Source organism: Corylus avellana, chromosome 8, assembly GCF_965113065.1.
Source record: "Corylus avellana chromosome 8, dhCorAvel1.hap1.2, whole genome shotgun sequence".
NCBI lineage: Eukaryota > Viridiplantae > Streptophyta > Magnoliopsida > Fagales > Betulaceae > Corylus > Corylus avellana.
In genome coordinates, this window is record NC_142497.1 from 14,664,710 (window position 1) to 14,684,889 (window position 20,180).

A 20,180-nucleotide genomic window follows, 5' to 3' on the forward strand; every position below is an offset into this window, starting at 1 on the left:
CAATTGAAGCTCCCTAGTACTGCGATCAATCGCAGGGTACCTGCGATCGAGCGCAATACCCCAGAGGACACAGCATCGAATAGGCCAGGAGCAATCGAGCGCATGCCAAAAGAATGAACGATCGCAGACCTGCGATCAAGCTCACACGGGCTGCGATCGAGCGCACCCATGCGCAGGAGACTTATCAAGTGGCGGCTGGATTGATATTCTTTCCATATTAGGGTTTTCCAACTCCAAATTGTAATAGGTCTCAAAACCCTATGAAATTCCTAAGTTTACTACTTTGTCTATGACTTCTAAAGTCTATAAATAGACCCTTAAGCCTCTAGAATATTTCAATATTGGCGCATTTGTGATGATCTTGTTGTGCTATTTAACTTGATTAATACCTATTTGCATGAATTCTTCATATGTGTGTGCCTGATCAACATATGCATGTGATACGGACTAGTTAGTTAGATCAATTTGGATGGCCGAGTCCTAGGTTTAACATAAGTAACAAAATAAATCCATACTGGGTTCTTGGGTTAATCAACATAGGGAACCGGGAGTATATGTCATGCCTTAGGCCTCATGTGTTTCTCGATTTCCATAGAACATATGCCTTCCTAAGGAACAACTTAGTATAGATCATGCTAAATCCCTTAGGAATGAAAAGAGTTAGAGTATACGCCATGCCTAACTTGTTACTTAGGGAAATCTATAGCCTTAGGAATATACGCCATGCCCTAAGGTTGACAAACATTAGATATGCATAACTTGATCAAAGCATTGGCATATTGTTATATTAGCTAAATATAATTAGTGGTAGATATCAAAGCCCTACCCTTTATTATCATCACTTCAACAATCAATTTTTTTTTTGCTTTTGCTTAAGGAATTTATTTTTAAACATAAATTCAGCAATCCTCGTGGGAATGATCATGTACTTGCACCATATACTACTATGTTGACCTTGTGCACTTGCAGGTAAAACGTACAATTATTCACCTATTAATTTAGGTAGATTTTTGCACAACACCCATACCTCCACCAACTAATGCCCTTCGTACCATCCACGGTTCGCCACAGCATGGTCAAGACGTTCTTTTGTAAAATTGACCCCTCTCTATAGTTGGTCCAAGTAAACAGTGACCCTCTGTAGCCTAAGCCACACAATGAACAATCTTGAAGGACCTCCCGCAAGGCTTCCATATGCCCCTCTCTTGTCAAAACTATCCCAAATTTCTCATCTTGTGACACAATCTCATTAAAGTCTCCAATGACCAGCCATGGATTCAGACTAAAACTCTTCAAATTGCGCAAAAGAGCCCATGATTCATATCTCTTTGTCCAATTTGGATACAACCTGGTGAGAATCAACCACTGTCTTCCTACTTTTCTTTCCTCTATTCATCCTCTGCTTATCAACCATTCCTCCTACTGCCTTATGCTTCTGCTCAATTGAGGAACCCAAAACCTCACTTTCTCCTGAAGCCTTACTTACCCGAGCTTGCTTCTTCCAAGTTTGAACACTGCTCGTTCGAACACTGACACCTCAACTATAACACCACAATCCGATTCCATTACGTCAACACATGCTGTGACATGCAAAGTGTCCATGATCGGTTCACTAAAGGGAGACAAGTGAGCCATAGCTGCATCCTCTAATATGGGGTTCTTCTGCGCTGCATGTTCGGGTGTTGGAGCCACACTACTACAACCTGTACTCTGGATTACAGGAATGTATTCACACGTGGACTTCAATTTTGTTTCAATTGGGACATGGCATATTGGAGGAATTTGAATTAAAACTTGGGTTAATAACTTTTTTAGTACCTGAGTTTTCACTTTTTTATTTTTTTCTCCATGAGTTTTAAAACATGACAAATTTACTACCCAACCTACGGGAAAAGACAAAATCAATACCTCTGTTAGTTCCGTCAGTCCTACTTAACGGAATTTCCATGTGTCACTCCCATAATACGCCACATGTCCTAAAAAGTAAAAATAATTAAAAATAATTAAAAAAAAATAAAAAAAAAATAAAAAAAAAAAAAAAAACGAGCTGCCCTTTGTTTGGTTGCCGAGAAAACAAGGGAAAGAATGTGTTGCCGAGTTGACAAGAATTTATTTTTATTTCAGACACTATTACATGTCAAAGTTCTTTAGGATAATTTCATAGACTAGTTCCAAGCTTTCTTCGTTGATTTTTCTTCTTTGAAATTGATGTATTGATTTCTGAAATCTTCCACCGTGATAGCTGATGAGTTCTTGCATGATGGGTTTCCACTTGCAGAGCCTTTGAAGGCTATGCAGAAGTCTTGGAGTGGATCTGGGTCAGAAGCAAAGGCGACATGGGTATGGAACAGAGTTACAAATAATAAAATTTTCAGCTTCTGCGACATTTTAACAAATAGGTGGGATGCGGTACTGATGAAATATTGAAGATGACTGAGTAGGAAAGGAGTGGAGGTCGGAAAGTACCTGAGCATCGGAGGCAACGAGGGTCGAATGGTTTCGCAAAGAGAGTTGCTGCTATTGTTGTCCAATCCGTACCATCATAGCTTCAAAATTCTCCGACAACCATTAGGAGACTACACACTTTCACTCTCAACTGAACAGTTTGACCGGATTTGTGAATTCCGTATAAACTCTAACGAGCTCATCCCAAACAGTAGTCCTTCGGCGGAGTCACCGGAAGTGGAAGGGCCAACCGGCATGGGTATATTTAATTTTTAATTTTTATTATTTTTTTTTAACATTTTTTAAGGACACGTGGCATGTTATGGGAGTTACACGTAAAAATTTTGTTAAGTAGGACTGACGGAACTAACGGAAGTATTAATTTTGTCTTTTCTAATAAATTAGGTACTAAATTTACCATGTTTTAAAATTTAGGAGAAAATAAAATAAAAAAAAAAAAAAAAAAAAAAAAAAAAGGGTAAAAGCTCAAGTACCAAAAAAAAGTTATTAACCCTTAAACCTTCATTATCCTTGCCTGTAGCTGTATCCGGTAGTTTCCTCCTATCCTGCGTAATCGCAAGTTGCACATGATCTCCTCCACAAGATCCGAAATATCCAGAAACTGCTCAACCCTCATCGCCACGTGTATGGTGAATATTCCTCATGTTTCCGGCTAAAGGAGAACTTCCAGAATCAACTGCTGCTCATCTCCACCACCATCATCTGAGTTTTGCTCCTCCGCCATTCTGGTTCATCTAGACCTTCCCCCACCGTCACAATGAGAGCTTTGTCTACGTACCTCTGCCCTCAACCATGTGCCCCCACTGTTTCTTGTCAAAATTCATAGGTTTCATTACAAAATATCTTTAATTAGTATATCTTCATTGTAATGGTATATCATAGGTTTCATTTCAAAATTCTAATTGTTAATACTACTAATATGTCTCAACAACTTAAGGCTATAAAAAAAAAATTATTTAATTAATTAATGTTTTAAGTTCCCCCCTCACATATGGTTTACAACTTTCTTTCAATAAATAGGATGCCTGGTGCATGATGGGACACATGAAATATGTTAACTAAAATGACTAAAACCTTTATTTTTATATATTTAGTATGTTAAATTAATCACCCTCACACGAAAAGAAAAGAAAAATAAAATATCTATCACCTCATTACTCATACATAAATAATTAAAAATAATGTCGCTATTTTTCTCCTGTTTCCTCTTACTTTTGTCGTTGAAAGGGGTTTAAAAGTTGTAAGCTTTGTGGCGTGAGGCACGATGTTCATGCTGGATCGGAGAAGATGCAAACCAGCTGGAATGTTGAATTTTGTTAGCTCATAACAACTGTAAGTCATTTTCGTCCTGTGTATTGGATTTTGAGGACGACGAAAATAAGAAGGAATTATTTTATATTATTTATAAATTTATAAATGTTGTGAAAATATATTCTTTATTATATATACAATTAAATATCCCAATGAATTATGGTACAATGACTAGTCCACCCCTTTATCCGGGGCGGTTCCAAAAAGCATGACCAAGATAAGAAATTAGGAATGCAATAGCATCTCCGTCCATGGGGCCTTTGGAATTGGAATCAAAATATCTTAAAACAGCATCTTACTTTGGGATTAATGAGACTAATGTGATTTAGGTTGATTATTATTTTTCATCGTATTAAACACCTAAAAATATAAAAAACATATATTATAAAGTATTTTATTAGTTGTATTTTGTAATTAACAGACGGACAAATTTTTTTTTCTAAATTGGGTTGGAAGAATTTCTTTCAATCTACTCTATAAAAGTGACATATGTCTATTTTTTAATAACATATGAGACGCACATAAATTTTGAATAAAATTTATTCTAACTTTGTTCATGCTATTAAAACATATGTGCATCTCAAATATTCAAGACACACATATCACTTTTTATAGATTAGATTCCCTCTTCAGAAGAAAACTTTGTCCTTGGTCCTAATTAAGCCCAGCCCTTGCTGAGTGCATACTTTTGTGCTAGTGTTTTTTTTTTTTCTTCTTTTTCTGTTTTTCATGTAATTATTTATTATCCCATATACAGTTTAGGAGCTTAGGTACCGTACATGTCAGGAAAACACGTGTCAAGATTCCATAGGCATACGTGCGTATCTAACGTAGTCAACTCCTCGGATGTTTACAAAAACCAGTATTTTAGTAAACAAAATAAGCGGCTCAGAAAAATCAGTATTTTATCCTTTTTTTTTTTTTTTTTTTTTATCTAATCTGAAACTCTACACTGGGGATTAGAATTTTAGATAGATAAAACTAAAATAAGACTTTTAGAGAGTAAAAAATTAATTTTAACGAAAAAGCATATAATTTTAGATTTTTTTTTTTTTCTAAAAAAAAAAAAAAAATTGGAGGCTATGCATGCTATTGTTCGGACAGACACCTATGGCCGTCAGTGCGTCTCTGTTTTTTCTCACAAATTTATGGTAGCATGTTAATCTAATATCTAAATGACACATCTTCTTTCCTTGTTGAATTATTGTCTTTCTTTATATTGGAAAGTCTTCTTCAACTCCCAGTCCCCCCATTTCAAAGCCTTTCTACATTCAGCTTCTTTCTTCTTCATCTTTTTATTTTTTTATTTTTTTTTTTTTCTCTCTAAATTTCTCCTAAGAACTAGCTAGCCAAGAGAAACATTGTGGAAAGTGCTTGTAAATTTGCGTATATATATATATATATATATATATCGTTTTCTGGTCAGTTTAGACTAATTTTTTGGTAGTACAAATGTTGGTTTCATGGATCCACTTTGGTATTTGGTTAATTATGAAGGTAATATAGTTGCACTTTCTGCCTACATTTTCTATGCAAACAGTAAAAGAAATTGGTTTCATGTTGATATACTTTTTGTCACTTTTGTTCACATGATTCCTGATGAAACTGGCATTCATGGGCTTTTTGACCCTTGTGGCTTCTAATGCACGGCAGGTCTATTTCAGCTGATTTGTGGCCTTACTATTTCTACACCTCTGTTCTTCTTCTAGAACAGAGCAATCTCCATCTTCGAAAATAGGCATGGGTTTTGGAAATTCAAGATCTGTAAGGTTTACCCCTCCTCCTTATTTTTCAATCTGATCACCTTTTAGATTATTCCTTCTATAGATTTATGATCAATAAGATTGTTTCTTTTACAGATTTGAAGAGGATGTTGAATCATCAAAGCTCCACGCAGTGAAGAAGAAGAAGGAGGTTGTTTGGAAGAGTGGAAAATCCCTGAAAGCGAAAGTACTGTCCACAGTGTTTTCTGAGGACTATGAGAAACAGGGGAAGAAGATATTAGATCCCAGAGGGCAGAGGATCGGGCGATGGAACAAGATATTCTTAGTGGTTTGCTTGGTTTCATTGTCTCTGGATCCTCTGTTCTTCTACTTGCCGGTTGTAAGGGATGAAGTGTGCATTGCCATTGCAGTGCAGCTTGAAGTGATCCTCACAACTCTGAGAACAGTGGCGGATGTTTTTTACATGATTCAAATTTACAATAGATTTCGTACAGCTTATGTTGCACCTTCATCCCGTGTGTTTGGGAGAGGAGAGCTTGTTCTTGACTCTTCCAAGATTGTCGGAAGGTACCTGCGAAAGGGTTTCTTTGTTGACCTAATTGCTGCCTTGCCCCTTCCTCAAGTAAGTCCCAAATGGCAAATCCCATTAATCAATGATGCTTCTCTATATTGAACTGTACGTGGGTTGTTTTTTGTTTCAGGTGTTAATTTGGATAATTATCCCTAACCTTAGGGGATCCACAACGAGAAACACCAAAAACGTTCTTCGATTCTTCATAATATTTCAGTACCTGCCGAGGTTGTTTCTTATATTTCCTCTCTCATCACAAATTGTCAAGGCCACTGGTCTTTTGACAGAAACAGCATGGGCAGGTGCTGCTTACAACCTCATGCTTTACATGCTGGCAAGCCACGTAAGTATATATATGAGCCTTTTTTATTCACCATCTTTATAGCCCACAAGTAAGAGATATGACTCATATGAGGAGGGGTGCACATATTTTCTTTTTTCTTTTGTTTTTTTATTTTATTTTTTCTATTCAAAGAGAGAACAGAAGGATTAGAAAATGGGGTTTTTTTCGCTACAGAATTTTAAAAAGGATAAAATGGGAGAGTGAACGAGAATGCGTCCAAATACATGATTTGAAGCTGCCCACTTAACATATTGTGTGCATGGTAATTGCATATCTTGATATGTTCAATGCAATCCAATTCTAATAAAAAAGAAGCTACTGGTTTATGTCAACTACGATAGGGCTAAGGCCCAATCCGACGCTACATGTGAGGAATTGATGGTGAGAATGGTGAATGGGCACTTTAAGTGCTCATTTTTTTGATATAATAATAATAAAAAATACTCTCAAGTATATGCATCATTTTTCTCCTAAGAGATATATAGGCTGTTCTTTTATGATTTTTCTAATTATAATAATAATAAAAAAGCGATGGCAATTCTTGTACATGCATCTAATTGTACCATGAACATAGTCATCTTAGACGGCAGAAATTTCAGGAAGTACACGCATCTTGTCGTTTTTGTTTGATTTATCATTTCTAAAGTTTATGTCGTTAGATTTGTCATAATATTTGGTGCATAGAAATTAATTTTTTGGTTGGTGAACTACTCTACATAAGTTTTGAGGGATGAAAATGATGTACACCATTTCTCCTAATTAAGCTATTTGAATTTTATAAAAATTGCAGTCTAAAAGAGTGAGTTGTGAGGCTTATCTGTCCTGAGTAGTATAAGGTGTTTGAGCAAGAGATGGAACTAGAGTTTTGTGTAGGGGGTACAAACGTACGTAAATAAATACATACATATACATAGATACATATAGTTCTTTTATGTGTGTGCACGTTTATATATAAAATAAAGGACAGAATTTTTCTCAAAATTAGATTGGAGGAATTTTCTTCAACCTAGTTTATAAAAGTGACATGTGTCTATTTGTTTAATAACATGTGAGATGTACATGAGTTTTTAATAAAATTTATTCCAATTTTGTCCTTACTATTAAAAAAACATGTACTTTTCATATATTCAAAGGACACATGTCACTTAATTTTATAAACTAGGTTGAAAGAAATTTCTCCGACTTAGTTTGCAAGAAAACTCTGTTCTTAACAAACCATAGAGATTTACAAACCGCATCATATATAAGATGTTAATAGGCTCACAATTCAGTGACATGTTCTGCTTTTTTCCTTTTTATTAATCCAAAAGGCACATATGGAAAAATAAATTCAAATGAAGATGTTTTTCTTTTTTTTCTTTTTTTTTTTTAAGTAAATGGAATAATCAATCTCGTCATGAAGCAGATCTTCACTTTTTAAAAGGAGAAGTATTAATGACTGAGGAACAAGATGTTGACAAAATGCTCAAATTAAGTACAAAATGCAGAGGATCCAATAATACCTAAAAACTTAAAACAATATTGGTGGGTGTGAAAATTAAATTAATGTTGCCAATTTCATACAAAATTTTGAGGTTGCCAAAATATCCTAAGAGTACATATAGTTCCGCCCCAATATATAAATATATATATATATATATATATATATATATATATATATTAAATTCATAGATTTTTCTTTTAACTCTTAAAACCTAATGGAGGTTAAATGTTGCATATATACATTCATATTTGGTAACTATAAGTTTCTGTCTCTCGTGTTATTTTCTCTTTTGTTTCCGCTATTTTTGCTTCATCATGATTTCAACACACACATATATATAGGGGAAAATTCACTTTACCCCTTGAAGTTTCAGGAGTTTTTCAATTTGAACCATAAAGTTTAAAAATTGGCAATATATCTCCCCAATGTTTCAAAAATTTTCAATTTAAACCTTCAGTTACTAATTTCCGTTAAATTTGATAGAAATTTTTTCAAAAAGCATGAGGGTAATTATGTAATTTTAGAGATTTCCGTCAAATTTGACAGAAATTAGTAACGGAAGATTTAAATTGAAAATTTTTGAAACATTAGGAGGGTACATTGTTAATTTTTAAACTTTAGGGTTCAAATTAAAAAATTCCTGAAACTTCAGGGGGTGAAGTAGATTTTTCTCATATATATATATATATATATATATTAGCTGAGCCGTAAGACATAATTATTAACCTGTTCATATATATATTCGATGAAAAAGGTTTTAGGAGCTTGCTGGTACCTTTTATCAATCGAGCGACAGGAAGCATGCTGGAGAAGCGTGTGCAATAATGAGAAGCCGTATTGTGAATATGGATTCTTTGATTGCTCGAGGGTTGCAAATCCTAGTAGACACTCGTGGTTCACGTCAAGCAATGTCTCAAGCCAATGCAAACCCCATAATGGGTTCTATCAGTTCGGTATATATGGTGATGCTTTGATATCCGGCGTTACCACCTCACCTTTCTTCAACAAGTACTTTTATTGTCTTTGGTGGGGCTTGAAGAATTTGAGGTATATATGTTCTAATTTTATCAACATGCAACTCCTTATTTACTATAATATGATATGTATTGACTTAAAAGTTAGTTAAGTTGATAGGGAGAAGTAATTTAATAATTTAGTTATTATTTTAACACTTAGATTCACGTACGTGCATATGAGTTCAAACTCTCTTTTTTTAGTAGGTGGAGTTCAACATTGACAGAATTAGTGTTTGAATTCATGGCTTTTTGCTGTGATACTATGTTAGACTAGCCATTAGAGCTAGAGGTCGATCTTAAGTTCGAATCTTGACTCCATCGATTCATTAATTTTAACATGGTATCAAAGTCATAGGTCCTGAGTTTGAATTATGACTCCGTCAATTTATCTCTCGTTTAAATTATATATTCCACTTAATTGCTGCGTGTGATGAAAAGTGTTAAAAGTATTAATTTAAAAGAAAGGATAAAACACTCATAAAAGAAAATCTTAAAAATAGCATTCATTCAACCGGGTTGCAAGCAAATGATTTCTAAAGATTTCTTACAAATAGCACTCATGTCTTACTGTTTTTTGCAGCTTATTTTGCTCGGAAATGAAAAGGAGAATGAAATATTTTCAATCGATCACATTTTCATTAACAAACTAATTAACCATTTCATATCTCCTAATTGTGTAAATATCCCAAATATCCCTTTTGGTTGAGGTGTGCAAATTTGTGGGTGCAGTTCCTTGGGACAAAATCTTTCGACAACCACTTACCTCGGAGAAATAGTTTTTTCCATAATCGTTGCAACTCTTGGGCTGGTTCTTTTTGGATTCTTCATTGGTAATATGCAGGTAATGGAAAAGCCATTTGAAGTGTACATGGTTAAAAAATGTTTCATATATAACACATTAATTATATATATATGTATATGGTGGGTGGTCGCAGACATACCTCCAATCCATGACCGTCCGATTTGAAGAGTGGAGGATAAAGAAAACAGACAGTGAACAATGGATGCGTCACAGGCAGCTACCTTCTGAATTAAGACAATCTGTTCGCAAGTACAATCAGTATGAATGGGTGGCTACTCGAGGAGTTGATGAGGATGCTCTTCTCAAAGCCCTTCCTTTGGATCTCCGAAGAGATATCAGGCGCCATCTTTGCCTTGACTTGGTTCGACGAGTAAGAAAACTTCAATTACCACTTTTAATTTTTTATTACTTTTATAATCATACTTTTTAAAAAATGTTAATTTAGTGTATTCATCTTTCAAATTTTTTTTTTCTTTCAATTTTCCCATTGGTTGAGAATTTTTAAACAAATATATATATTTTTTTTTTCGAAATATCTATCAATAAGACAAAAATTTAAGATCATTTTTGTCTTTTGACTGGCTTTAGAAGGACATTGTCAATTTCTTGGTAGTTTGGAAGGACATTGTCCCAATTAAAAGTTTTGGAAAGAAGTATTGTCAATTAAGTAGTAGTTTGAGGAAGGTATGTGAATTTTTTCAATTTTTTTCAAAAATTTAGACCTGAATTTTTTTGTAAATTCCCTTAAATCCTAAGGAACACTTAAATTCTTGCAATTTTTTTCTTAAAAAATATGAGGGATATTTTAGAAATTTTGACACCCTTCCATAAGGATTTAACAAAAAATCTTAACAGATGATTAAAATTGTTATATATTTTAATAAAAGATGAGAGGTAGGAAGTAGGAAGTGAAGTCTCTCTCTCTATCTATATATAAATTGTTATAATTATTAATAGTGTAAATTAATTATTAATTTGAAACGAATTAAAAGGTGCCGTTGTTCGATCAAATGGAAGAAAGGATGCTAGATGCAATATGTGAGAGGCTTAAGCCTGCGTTGTGCACGGAAGGCACATTTCTTGTGCGTGAAGGCGACCCTGTAAACGAAATGGTCTTCATACTCCGCGGCCACCTTGATTCCTATACCACCGGCGGCGGGCGCACTGGGTTCTTCAACTCGTGCCACAGCGGTCCCGGTGACTTCTACGGCGAGGAACTTGTGACGTGGGCCTTGGACGCACGCTCAACTTCCATCCTACCATCCTCCACACGTACAATCAAAGCCATTACGCAAATGGAGGCGTTTGCTATTGGCGCGCAAGACTTGAAATTTGTAGCCTCGCAGTACAGAAAGCTGCGCAGCAAACAGCTGAGACACAAGTTCAGGCTCTACTCGCACCAGTGGAGAACGTGGGCTGCATGTTTCGTGCAAATTGCATGGCACCGGTACAAGAAACGGAAGGAAGCCGCGGCTGAGGTGATGAGGACGAGAGAGGACGATGCGGCTCATCATAATGATCGTGAGCCGGAGCCGCCACAACCGCATGAGTCAGGCGCCGAGAGGCTGAGAGTAAACAACACTAAATGGGGTGTCCTCAAGCACTCTATTTCGAGCTGTGGGATTGTTGGCTCATTGCAGAAGCCGGCGGAGCCTGATTTTTCTGTTGACGAGGAATGAATGGAGATCTAGCACTTCAAAATTTGCTTGCTTTTTAATTTTAGTATATGTATATTTGAATGAGATATATAGTTTCCATGCTTGATGTTAAAACTCCCTTAATAATTAAACTATTCTGTCTACAAGGGCATTATTGGGTATAGGTTAGAAGCTACGTCTCTACAAAAAATCTTTTCAGGTTTCTATTATTGTTGAATTTCTCTCATTCACTTAAGAAAATATGGGTCGTATGTAATTATAATTTTTTCTCGATGCGTATTATAGTATATTATTATTTTATGTGTAGTGATGTGGTATAAGAGTCACCTTCATGCTTTTTTGCTCAACATTAATTTTTTGGTAAAACTCGTGTTTATCTTGAAGCAAACATTTTTGAAATTGTTCTTTCTATTGTGCATGATTTGTATGTGTAAGATCACAACAAGTGGTATCAGAGCCAACTTCAAGAAAATGTGGCTTTATGAACATTCATGAATGAGAGACATGGTAAAAAGGTCTTTTTTTAATATTTCTTGTAACTGCCCATTGATTGTTCGGTGCTAGGGTTCCTCCGATCGATCGATAGAGACATCAATTGCGAGCTCAAACTTCCTATAGGTGATGTCCAACATGTGAAAAAAATAAAAATGATGAAGTTAAGGTTTGAACTCGGGATCTTTGACTTTGATACTGTTGGGAAAATATCTTTCACTCTTACAGTCCGATGAGCTATAAGATCATAGTAATATAGCTATGGATTGAGCCCCGGCTAACATAAACCGAAGTTAATGAGGACCCAAATTTGCTTGCTTTTTAATTTTAGTGTATGTATATTTGAATGAGATATATAGTTTCCATGCTTGATGTTAAAACTCCCTTAATAATTAAACTATTCTGTCTACAAGGGCATTATTGGGTATAGGTTAGAAGCTACGTCTCTACAAAAATTCTTTTCAGGTTTCTATTATTGTTGAATTTCTCTCATTCACTTAAGAAAATATGGGTCGTATGTAATTATAATTTTTTCTCGTTGCGTATTATAGTATATTATTATTTTGTGTGTAGTAATGTGGTATAAGAGTCACCTTCATGTTTTTTTGCTCAACATTAATTTTATGGTAAAACTCGTGTTTATCTTGAAGCAAACATTTTTGAAATTGTTCTTTCTATTGTGCATGATTTGTACGTGTAAGATCCCAACAAGTGGTATCAGAGCCAACTTCAAGAAAATGTGGCTTTATGGACGTTCATGAATGAGAGAAATGGTAAAAAGGTCTTTATTTAATATTTCTTGTAACTGCCCATTGATTGTTCAGTGCTAAGGTTCCTCCGATCGATCGATAGAGACATCAATTGCGGGCTCAAACTTCCTATAGGTGATGTCCAACATGTGAAAGAAATAAAAATGATGAAGTTAAGGTTTGAACTCATGATCTTTGACTTTGATACTGTTGGGAAAATATCTTTCACTCTTACGGTCCGATGAGCTATAAGGTCATAGTAATATAGCTATGGATTGAGCCCTGGCTAACATAAACCGAAGTTAATGAGGACCCAGCCCACGAAAGTCATCATTGAAAGGTAGAAAGATATCGCCAAGACACGGTCACCCGGGAATGGGTCACTCGGGGATATATTTCCCGGGGCTGCCAATCCCTCGGCTTCCTGGGGACTATCTTATTGTCGTTGCCAAAGACACTGGACGAACCAACTTCTAATACCCAGTGATTGAGTATTATTGAATTAAGGACTCCCTTTAATGATTATCCCATTTCATGAGGCTCATGTTAGAGTTTACATACGGCTACTACTCTCAGTTCAAACCAAACTACAAGACCCGGATAAGATCGTCACAGAGCTGAGATAAGATCGAAGGAGGAGTTCCAATCCAGGTAAACCTATTAGCCTATTTATAGGCTAGACCCTAGGTATCAAAGACACGCTTAATTATTCTAGAGCTACACATACTTTCTCAGAGACCTTACTTGAGCATCAGAGGGAGATTATGCTCAACGCAGGGCGCTTTCTCTTCGTGTTTACTTTGTCTACTTGTTTCAGCTTCGACCTTGGAGAACGCATTCATACCATACCAGAAACTGTCCTAATAGTTTGGTGCCGTTTGTGGGAACGATAATTTCATTTCTCATAAAAAACAAATATCTGGTATGGCAGTCAAGACGCACTCCAGCAACCAAAACCGGGGAAGGGCCCCACAAAACAACGATGCCCAGTCAAACATGCAAAACCAGGCCTCGGGGAATGGCAAAGGAGTAATTCCACCTCCCCAAGAGCCACTCAACCAAAGAACTGAAGAACAGATCCACATAGCCGTGTTGGAAGAACAGGTAGCAACCCTGATTTAGCAAAACAACAAGCTATTCGAATGAATGATTGACCTTTCTAACTTGGAGGTCCATCCGAAGGATGAGGAAAGCCAGATGATCCCAAAAGGCGCACGGCGGGAGTGATGCTAAGAAGAAGGAAGCCATGAAAAATAGCCTAGGCTAAACAATCACTAGAAGGAGGATAAACATAAGGAATAGCCACAAAGAGGAACGGAAGCAGCGAAAGACTTGGCGGATGCTAACCAAATCATGAAAGAGTTGGAGCAAAAGCTGGAGAGGAAGTTTGCAGAGATGGAGCGCAAGGAAGAGGAAGGAAAGTCAACTTTGATTAACAAACTGCTGATGGGTATAGGCTTGACCTTCACCAAATGAGTGACAAACTTTAAGCTACTAGAGAAGTTCAAACCTCCTCAGCTGCTGAGATACATGGGAACAGTAGATCCCGTCGAGCATTTGGAGAATTTCTAGACCCACCTGGACTTCCACGATGCTCTAAATGAAGTGGCATGCCGCGCCTTCCTGCTTACCCTCTTAGGAAGAGCTTGGGACTGGTTCTGGAAGCTGCCCCCAAACTCTGTCGACAAATTCGATGACTTGGACAAAAAATTCCTAACCCAGTTCCTGTCTACCCGAGCAAGGAAGAAGCCATCACGCTATTTGTTCACCTTGCGGCAACGGGACGATGAATCCCTCAAAGAATTCATTGTCCAGTTCAACCTGGAGAAGATGGATGTGGAGAATCCTCCGGAAGTCAGGGGAAGAGGTACATAAAAAGAAGAAGTTTAAAGACTTCAACTTCATGCCACTCACTACCAAGGTTCATGAGATCTTGATGGAGATCAAGAATGACTTGGATTTCCGAAGACCCCCCAAGATAACAGGTGTTCCTCTGAATAGCAACAAAGATAAAGACTGTGAGTTCCACGAAGGTGTCGGCCATAACATCGAGTGTTCCATAGCCCTCTGCATGTTAATGGAGAAGTTCATCAAGAACAGAAAGCTGGTCTAGTTCTTAGGGGAGTAGAGGAATCAACAGGAAGACAACCAAATAGGCCCGCCCCTGGACCGACAATTCCAAGAGTACAAGCCTCGGGAATATCCTCGACGAGAGCAGCATAGGGATCATCGCCCCTAAGAACATCGCCACCGAGGCAATAGCGGGGAGTGGGAGAATTGGGATCGGGAGAGACCACCCCGAGACAATGAAGAACGAAGTGCTGATCATCGACGGGAGCGAAGTAAGAGCCAATGCCATGGAGAGGTCGGGAATGAGGGCGCTCTAGCCAAAATTCAGACAATTGTAGGTAGTTTTGGAGAAGGACGAGAGTCTAACTCTTCACAAAAGGCTTACGCTATATCTGCAAAGAGCTGGGAAGTCTACTCTGTGGGAAGGCCACTGAAATTTTAGAAGAAAGAATCCCTGTTGATCAAATTCTCACATGAAGATTACACGGGAATAATACTCCCACATAGCGATGCCCTAGTCGTCACCTTGACCGTGGCAAATCATAAAATCCACCGAATCCTGTTGGATAATGGAAGTTCGGCCGATATTCTATATCTCACGGCATTCAAACAACTCAACATCTCGCAGGAGAAGATTACCCCTACGTGTCTCACGTTGACAGGGTTCACAGGAGAACAAGTGCAGCTGCTCGGTTGCATCGAACTATCGATCATAACTGGAACGGTTCCTAAGCAAACAACCATCTTGGTAAAATTTCAATTGGTAGACATACCCTCGGTTTACAACATTATTCTAGGTAGGTTCACCCTCAATGAACTTCAAGCTATCACTTCAACCCCCCACCTCAAGATGAAGTTTCTAACCAAAGGCGGAGTAGGCGAAGTAAGAGGAGATTGATGGAGCGTTGGGCAATGAAGAATTACCAAACCCCCCCCCCCCCACTCCTAGGAAGGAGTACTCGGAGGAGAAATAGAAACTAAAAGGTGGGGAGCCCGTAGAGGAACTGGAGAAGTTCTTGATGGGAAAATTGCAACTCACCCAGGAACTAAAAGACGAGCTGGTGATTTTTCTTCAGGGAAATCGAGACGTATTTGCATGGAGTCCTGAGGATATGCTAGAAATCGATCCCCGAGTAATAGTGCATTGACTCAATGAGGACCCAAACCACAAGCCAGTAATTCAGAATAGGAGATCCTACGCTCTCAAGAAAAGGCAGGCAACAGACGTCGAAGTGAAGAAGCTGTGGGATGCTGGATTCATAAGGAAAGTCTCTTACCCGAAGTGGATAGCCAATGTGGTGTGATGAGCGCCGAATGTTGCACATTCAAGCCCCTTAACTCACATATGTTAATTCCTTAGTGTTGTTATATGTTTGATTTTGTTGGTTTTTGTGTGTGTGTGTTTCAGTGTTTTAAATGACAGATGCAAGAATTTCAGTGGAAATTGGGCTTAAATGGAAAATTTGGGAGCATTCTGGAGACCTAAGATCAAGCGCCCATCAGCAAGGCATGAGCGACATGCTCTCGAGCGCGCCTGCGATCGAGTGCAATACACTTGGGATCGAGTGCACGCGGCTTTCTTGATTGCGGCAAGAGACTTTTTCTAGCTTGAATTAGGTTTTCAATCTCCCACTTGAATTGGGAGGCTGACTTACGGTTTTCCTAGGGTTTCTAGGGTTCTCCTAATCCCTATAAATAGGCCTTTAAACATAGAATAAAGAAAATCATTGCCTAGAACAAAAATTCAACAAATAGTTCTTGGAGGCTTAGTGGAGTCATGAGTGGCTAAACCCCTTAGTGGGGTATTGATGTAACCCTATCCATGTACAATGGTTTGATTGTATCTTAATTTATAGATTTTCAGTTTATGCATGTTGGTTGTATAACTATGAGAATTGCTATAATTTGATATTGTTCTTCATGTTTAAATGCAATTGTTCTTAAATTCCAAAATCAATATTTGTGAAATTCTTATCTTGTCTTAGAAAGTCTTTTACTTTTATTGAACTCAAATCATTCTTATTTTCTGTGATTATGGGGATGATGGTTATACAATGGTTTTTATTCACATATGATTAAGAGGGTTAGATAGGCCATACCTAGGAAAGACGGGTCGTACTGCATCTTAGTGGTTAGGTGGACGATCCGTAACAACCGAAGATGGGTTATACTTATTCTTTTGATTGTATGTATCCTATTAAAGAATTAGATAATCCATACTTAGGGAAGACGGGTCGTATCGCATCTTAATGGCTAGGCAATGGTTTTCTTTCTTCTATGTTTAGAGACCTATTTATAGGGATTAGGAGAACCCTAAAAACCCTAGAAAAACTGTAGGTCAGTCTCCCAATCCAAGTGGGAGATTGAAAACCTAATCCAAGCTAGAAAAAGTCTCTTGCCGCAATCAGGAAAGCTGCATGTGCTCGATCCCAAGGGACTTGCTTGCAAGTGCACTCGATCCCAAGTGTATTGCGCTCGAGCTTAGGCCATGATGAGTTAGAGCACATGTGTGCGCGAGCCTTGCTGATGGCACTCGATCTCAAATTTCTAGAATGCTTCCAAATTGTCCTTTTAAGCCCAATTTCCACGGCAATTCTTGTATCTGTCATTTAAAACCCTGAAACACAAAAAAAAAAAAAAAAAACAAAATCAAACAAATAACAACGCTGTGGAATTAACATATGCGAGTTAAGGGGCTTGAATGTGAACCATTCGGCGCTCATCATAGTGCTAGTGAAGAAGTCAAATGGGAAGTGAGGATGTGCGTGGACTTTATGGATCTCAACAAGGCGTGCTCGGAAGATAGCTACCCACTTCCACGTATAGATATCCTTGTGGATTCAACATCCAAGCATGAGTTGCTAAGCTTCATGGACGCCTTTTCCGGCTACAATCAGATATCTATGCCCTTTGGATTGAAAACCACTGGGGCAACATACCAATGGCTTGTGAACAAGATGTTCAAGCATCAGATCGGGAAGAATATGGAAATTTATGTAGATGACATGTTGGTGAAGAGCATACACGCTGTCAACCATATCCGCGACTTGGAAGAAGCATTATAGATGCTGAGGAAGTATGGCATGAAACTTAACCCGAAAAAGTGCACATTCGAAGTATCCTCGGGAAAGGTTTTAAGATTCCTGGTATCCCAAAGAGGGATTGAAGCCAATGCCGAGAAGATCAGGGAAGTGTTGGAAATGAAGGCCCCTCAAAACATAAAGCAACTACAGAAACTCATAAGGAGAATTGCTGCTTTGAATAGGTTCATCTCCCGGTCCACAGATAAGTGCCTACCATTTTTGATGATCTTGAGGAAGGCCTTTGCTTGGAACGAGGATTGTGATAAAGCTTTTCAGGATCTGAAGGAGTATCTTGAGAGTCCACCATTGCTTAGCAAACCATCCAAAGGTGAAGTCATTTTCCTTTACTTGGCGGTGTCTGATAAGTGCTAAAATATACATATTTTAGCCCCTTAATTTACATATGTTAGGCTCTTAGTTTTGTTATTATTTGATGTTTTGCTTTGTTTTTGTGTTTTCTTATATTTTTAGGGTTTATGAAGAAAAGCAAGTGTTTCCAACAAGTTTTAGACTTAAAAGACAAATTGGGAAAAAGCTAGAACCCATAGGATCGATTGCATCCCAATCTAGGCTTGAGCGCATCTGCACTTGAGCACAAGACAGCCAGGACCGAGCGCACTAGCGCTCGATCACATATCAAGCTAGGCATGAGCGTAGGATGCGCACAAGCGCCTAACACAAGGATCAATCGCAAGAGTGCGATTAAGCGCACCAACTTGCGATTGAGCGCACTCGTGCTTCCCATATGCGAAAAGAGTCCTTTTTCACTTCAGTTTAGGTTTACTTTATCCTACTTGTACTAGGAAATAAATCTACGATTTTGCTAGATTTTCTAGGGCTTTCAGGGTTTTCCAAATCCTATAAATAGACCTCTAGAGAAGCAGACACAAGCTTTGGAAAAGAACTGAAGGCTAGATCAAGAGGAGTTTGGGTTTTTTTTTTTTTTTTTTTTTCTTCCCCTTTTATTTTTGTTATGTTAGTATTTTAATTAGGGCTAGATTAAAGCCCTAATCATATCCTTTAAGGTTGCAATATTGGCGCATTTGCTACAATTATCTTTTGGGTGTTTAATTTGATTACTTCGTGTTTACTTGAATTCTACATATGAATGTGTTTGATCATATGTGTGTGCTAGGATTTATGTTATTTATGTCAATTGGGATGACCGAGTCCTGGGCTTAGTAAAGTGACAAGAGAACCCCATCACAAAAGACTCCGCGGTAACGGGCACCTTCGAGTAAAGACTCGAGATTGTGGAACCTTTGGGTGCCAGAGCCCCAGGTGAAGAGGTCCAAGAGATAGGGGCCTCTGTTACAGAAACCTCAGCCGCAGTAGGCATGGAGGCATTGGTCATGGGAACCCTAGGCACGGGAGCCTTGGTCGTTGTAGCCCCGGATGGATGGGCCTTGGTGGCAGGAGCCTCGGCAATAAGGTCTTCGAAAACAGAAGCAAAGGCAACCTTCTTTGCCCGTGTCTTCTTAACCCTGGTCCTCTTTGTAGTGGGCTCCCCAGAAGGAATAGGAGCCACGGCACTGGCAACAGGAGGGGGCCCCTGCTTAAAGTGCCTTTTTAGCTTCCCTATCTTATTTAGCAGCACCTTATCCACGATAATAGTATATTTGAAGTAGCTACAAAGAGCCTCGTCGGTCACAAGGGCCGCGAAGTCCATCCTTGGGGCATTCTCATTTGTCCCCACGTTCGGGGAACCCTCCGGTCTTCACAAAGAATCTTTGAAGATTTTGCCTCCCACTCGCTCGATAGAAAAAAGAATTGCTCTTTTCATTGCTTGTTGTTGGAGAAGGTAGAAGTCAAAGTGATAAAATGAGTTCTACCCCTAGCCATGAAGTTTACCAAACCATCCCTGGAATGGATGGGACGGTAGATGGCCAAAAACTCCGGGACCGTCATCCGACGACCCTTAAAAATGGTGTGCCATAAGAAATAGGAGGTGAAGAAGAACCGCTTCCCATTTGGCATGATTTGAAAGGGTGCCAAGCCCAAAGAATGGAGTAATGTCCTCACCACCGCTGGGAAGGGTAGACGGAGCCCTGCAAGAAACATCCGCTCATAAACGCAAATGTCACCGGAGCCAGGATCAAGGATAACGCCGGCGTCAAGGCAGGCAAAGTGCAGTTGGACGTTCCCCGGAATATCGTAGTTATTCCGAAGAACCCTTTCTTTGGTTAATGTCAACCTTAACCTCAGATTCATAGTGAAATGCAAGGTAAACTGAAGGTTTCCATTGGAGGAGGCATCTTCAGGCCAGGAAGGTTCAGCGCTGGAAGGAGACGATCGGTGGACAAGCTCGCTAGAGCCATGATCAGCCTCGTCAGCGCTGTTCACTGAAGCAGTAGTGCGAGAAGCACAAGCCATATTGAAGGAAAGAAAGAAAGAAGATTCAAGGAAGCAAGA

General features: G+C 38.3%; 1 protein-coding gene across 1 annotated transcript; it reads left to right on the plus strand.

Moving 5' to 3' along the window:
* Positions 1–5,503: 5,503 nt before the first annotated feature.
* LOC132163548 (protein CNGC15b) lies at positions 5,504–11,601 on the plus strand. The gene is made up of 7 exons (XM_059573869.2): positions 5,504–5,546; positions 5,637–6,123; positions 6,203–6,415; positions 8,653–8,945; positions 9,644–9,755; positions 9,850–10,086; positions 10,709–11,601. Exons 1-7 carry the CDS (start codon positions 5,518–5,520, stop codon positions 11,393–11,395), a joined length of 2,058 nt encoding a protein of 685 aa, XP_059429852.2. The 5' UTR covers positions 5,504–5,517; the 3' UTR covers positions 11,396–11,601.
* The last annotated feature ends 8,579 nt before the right edge of the window (positions 11,602–20,180 follow it).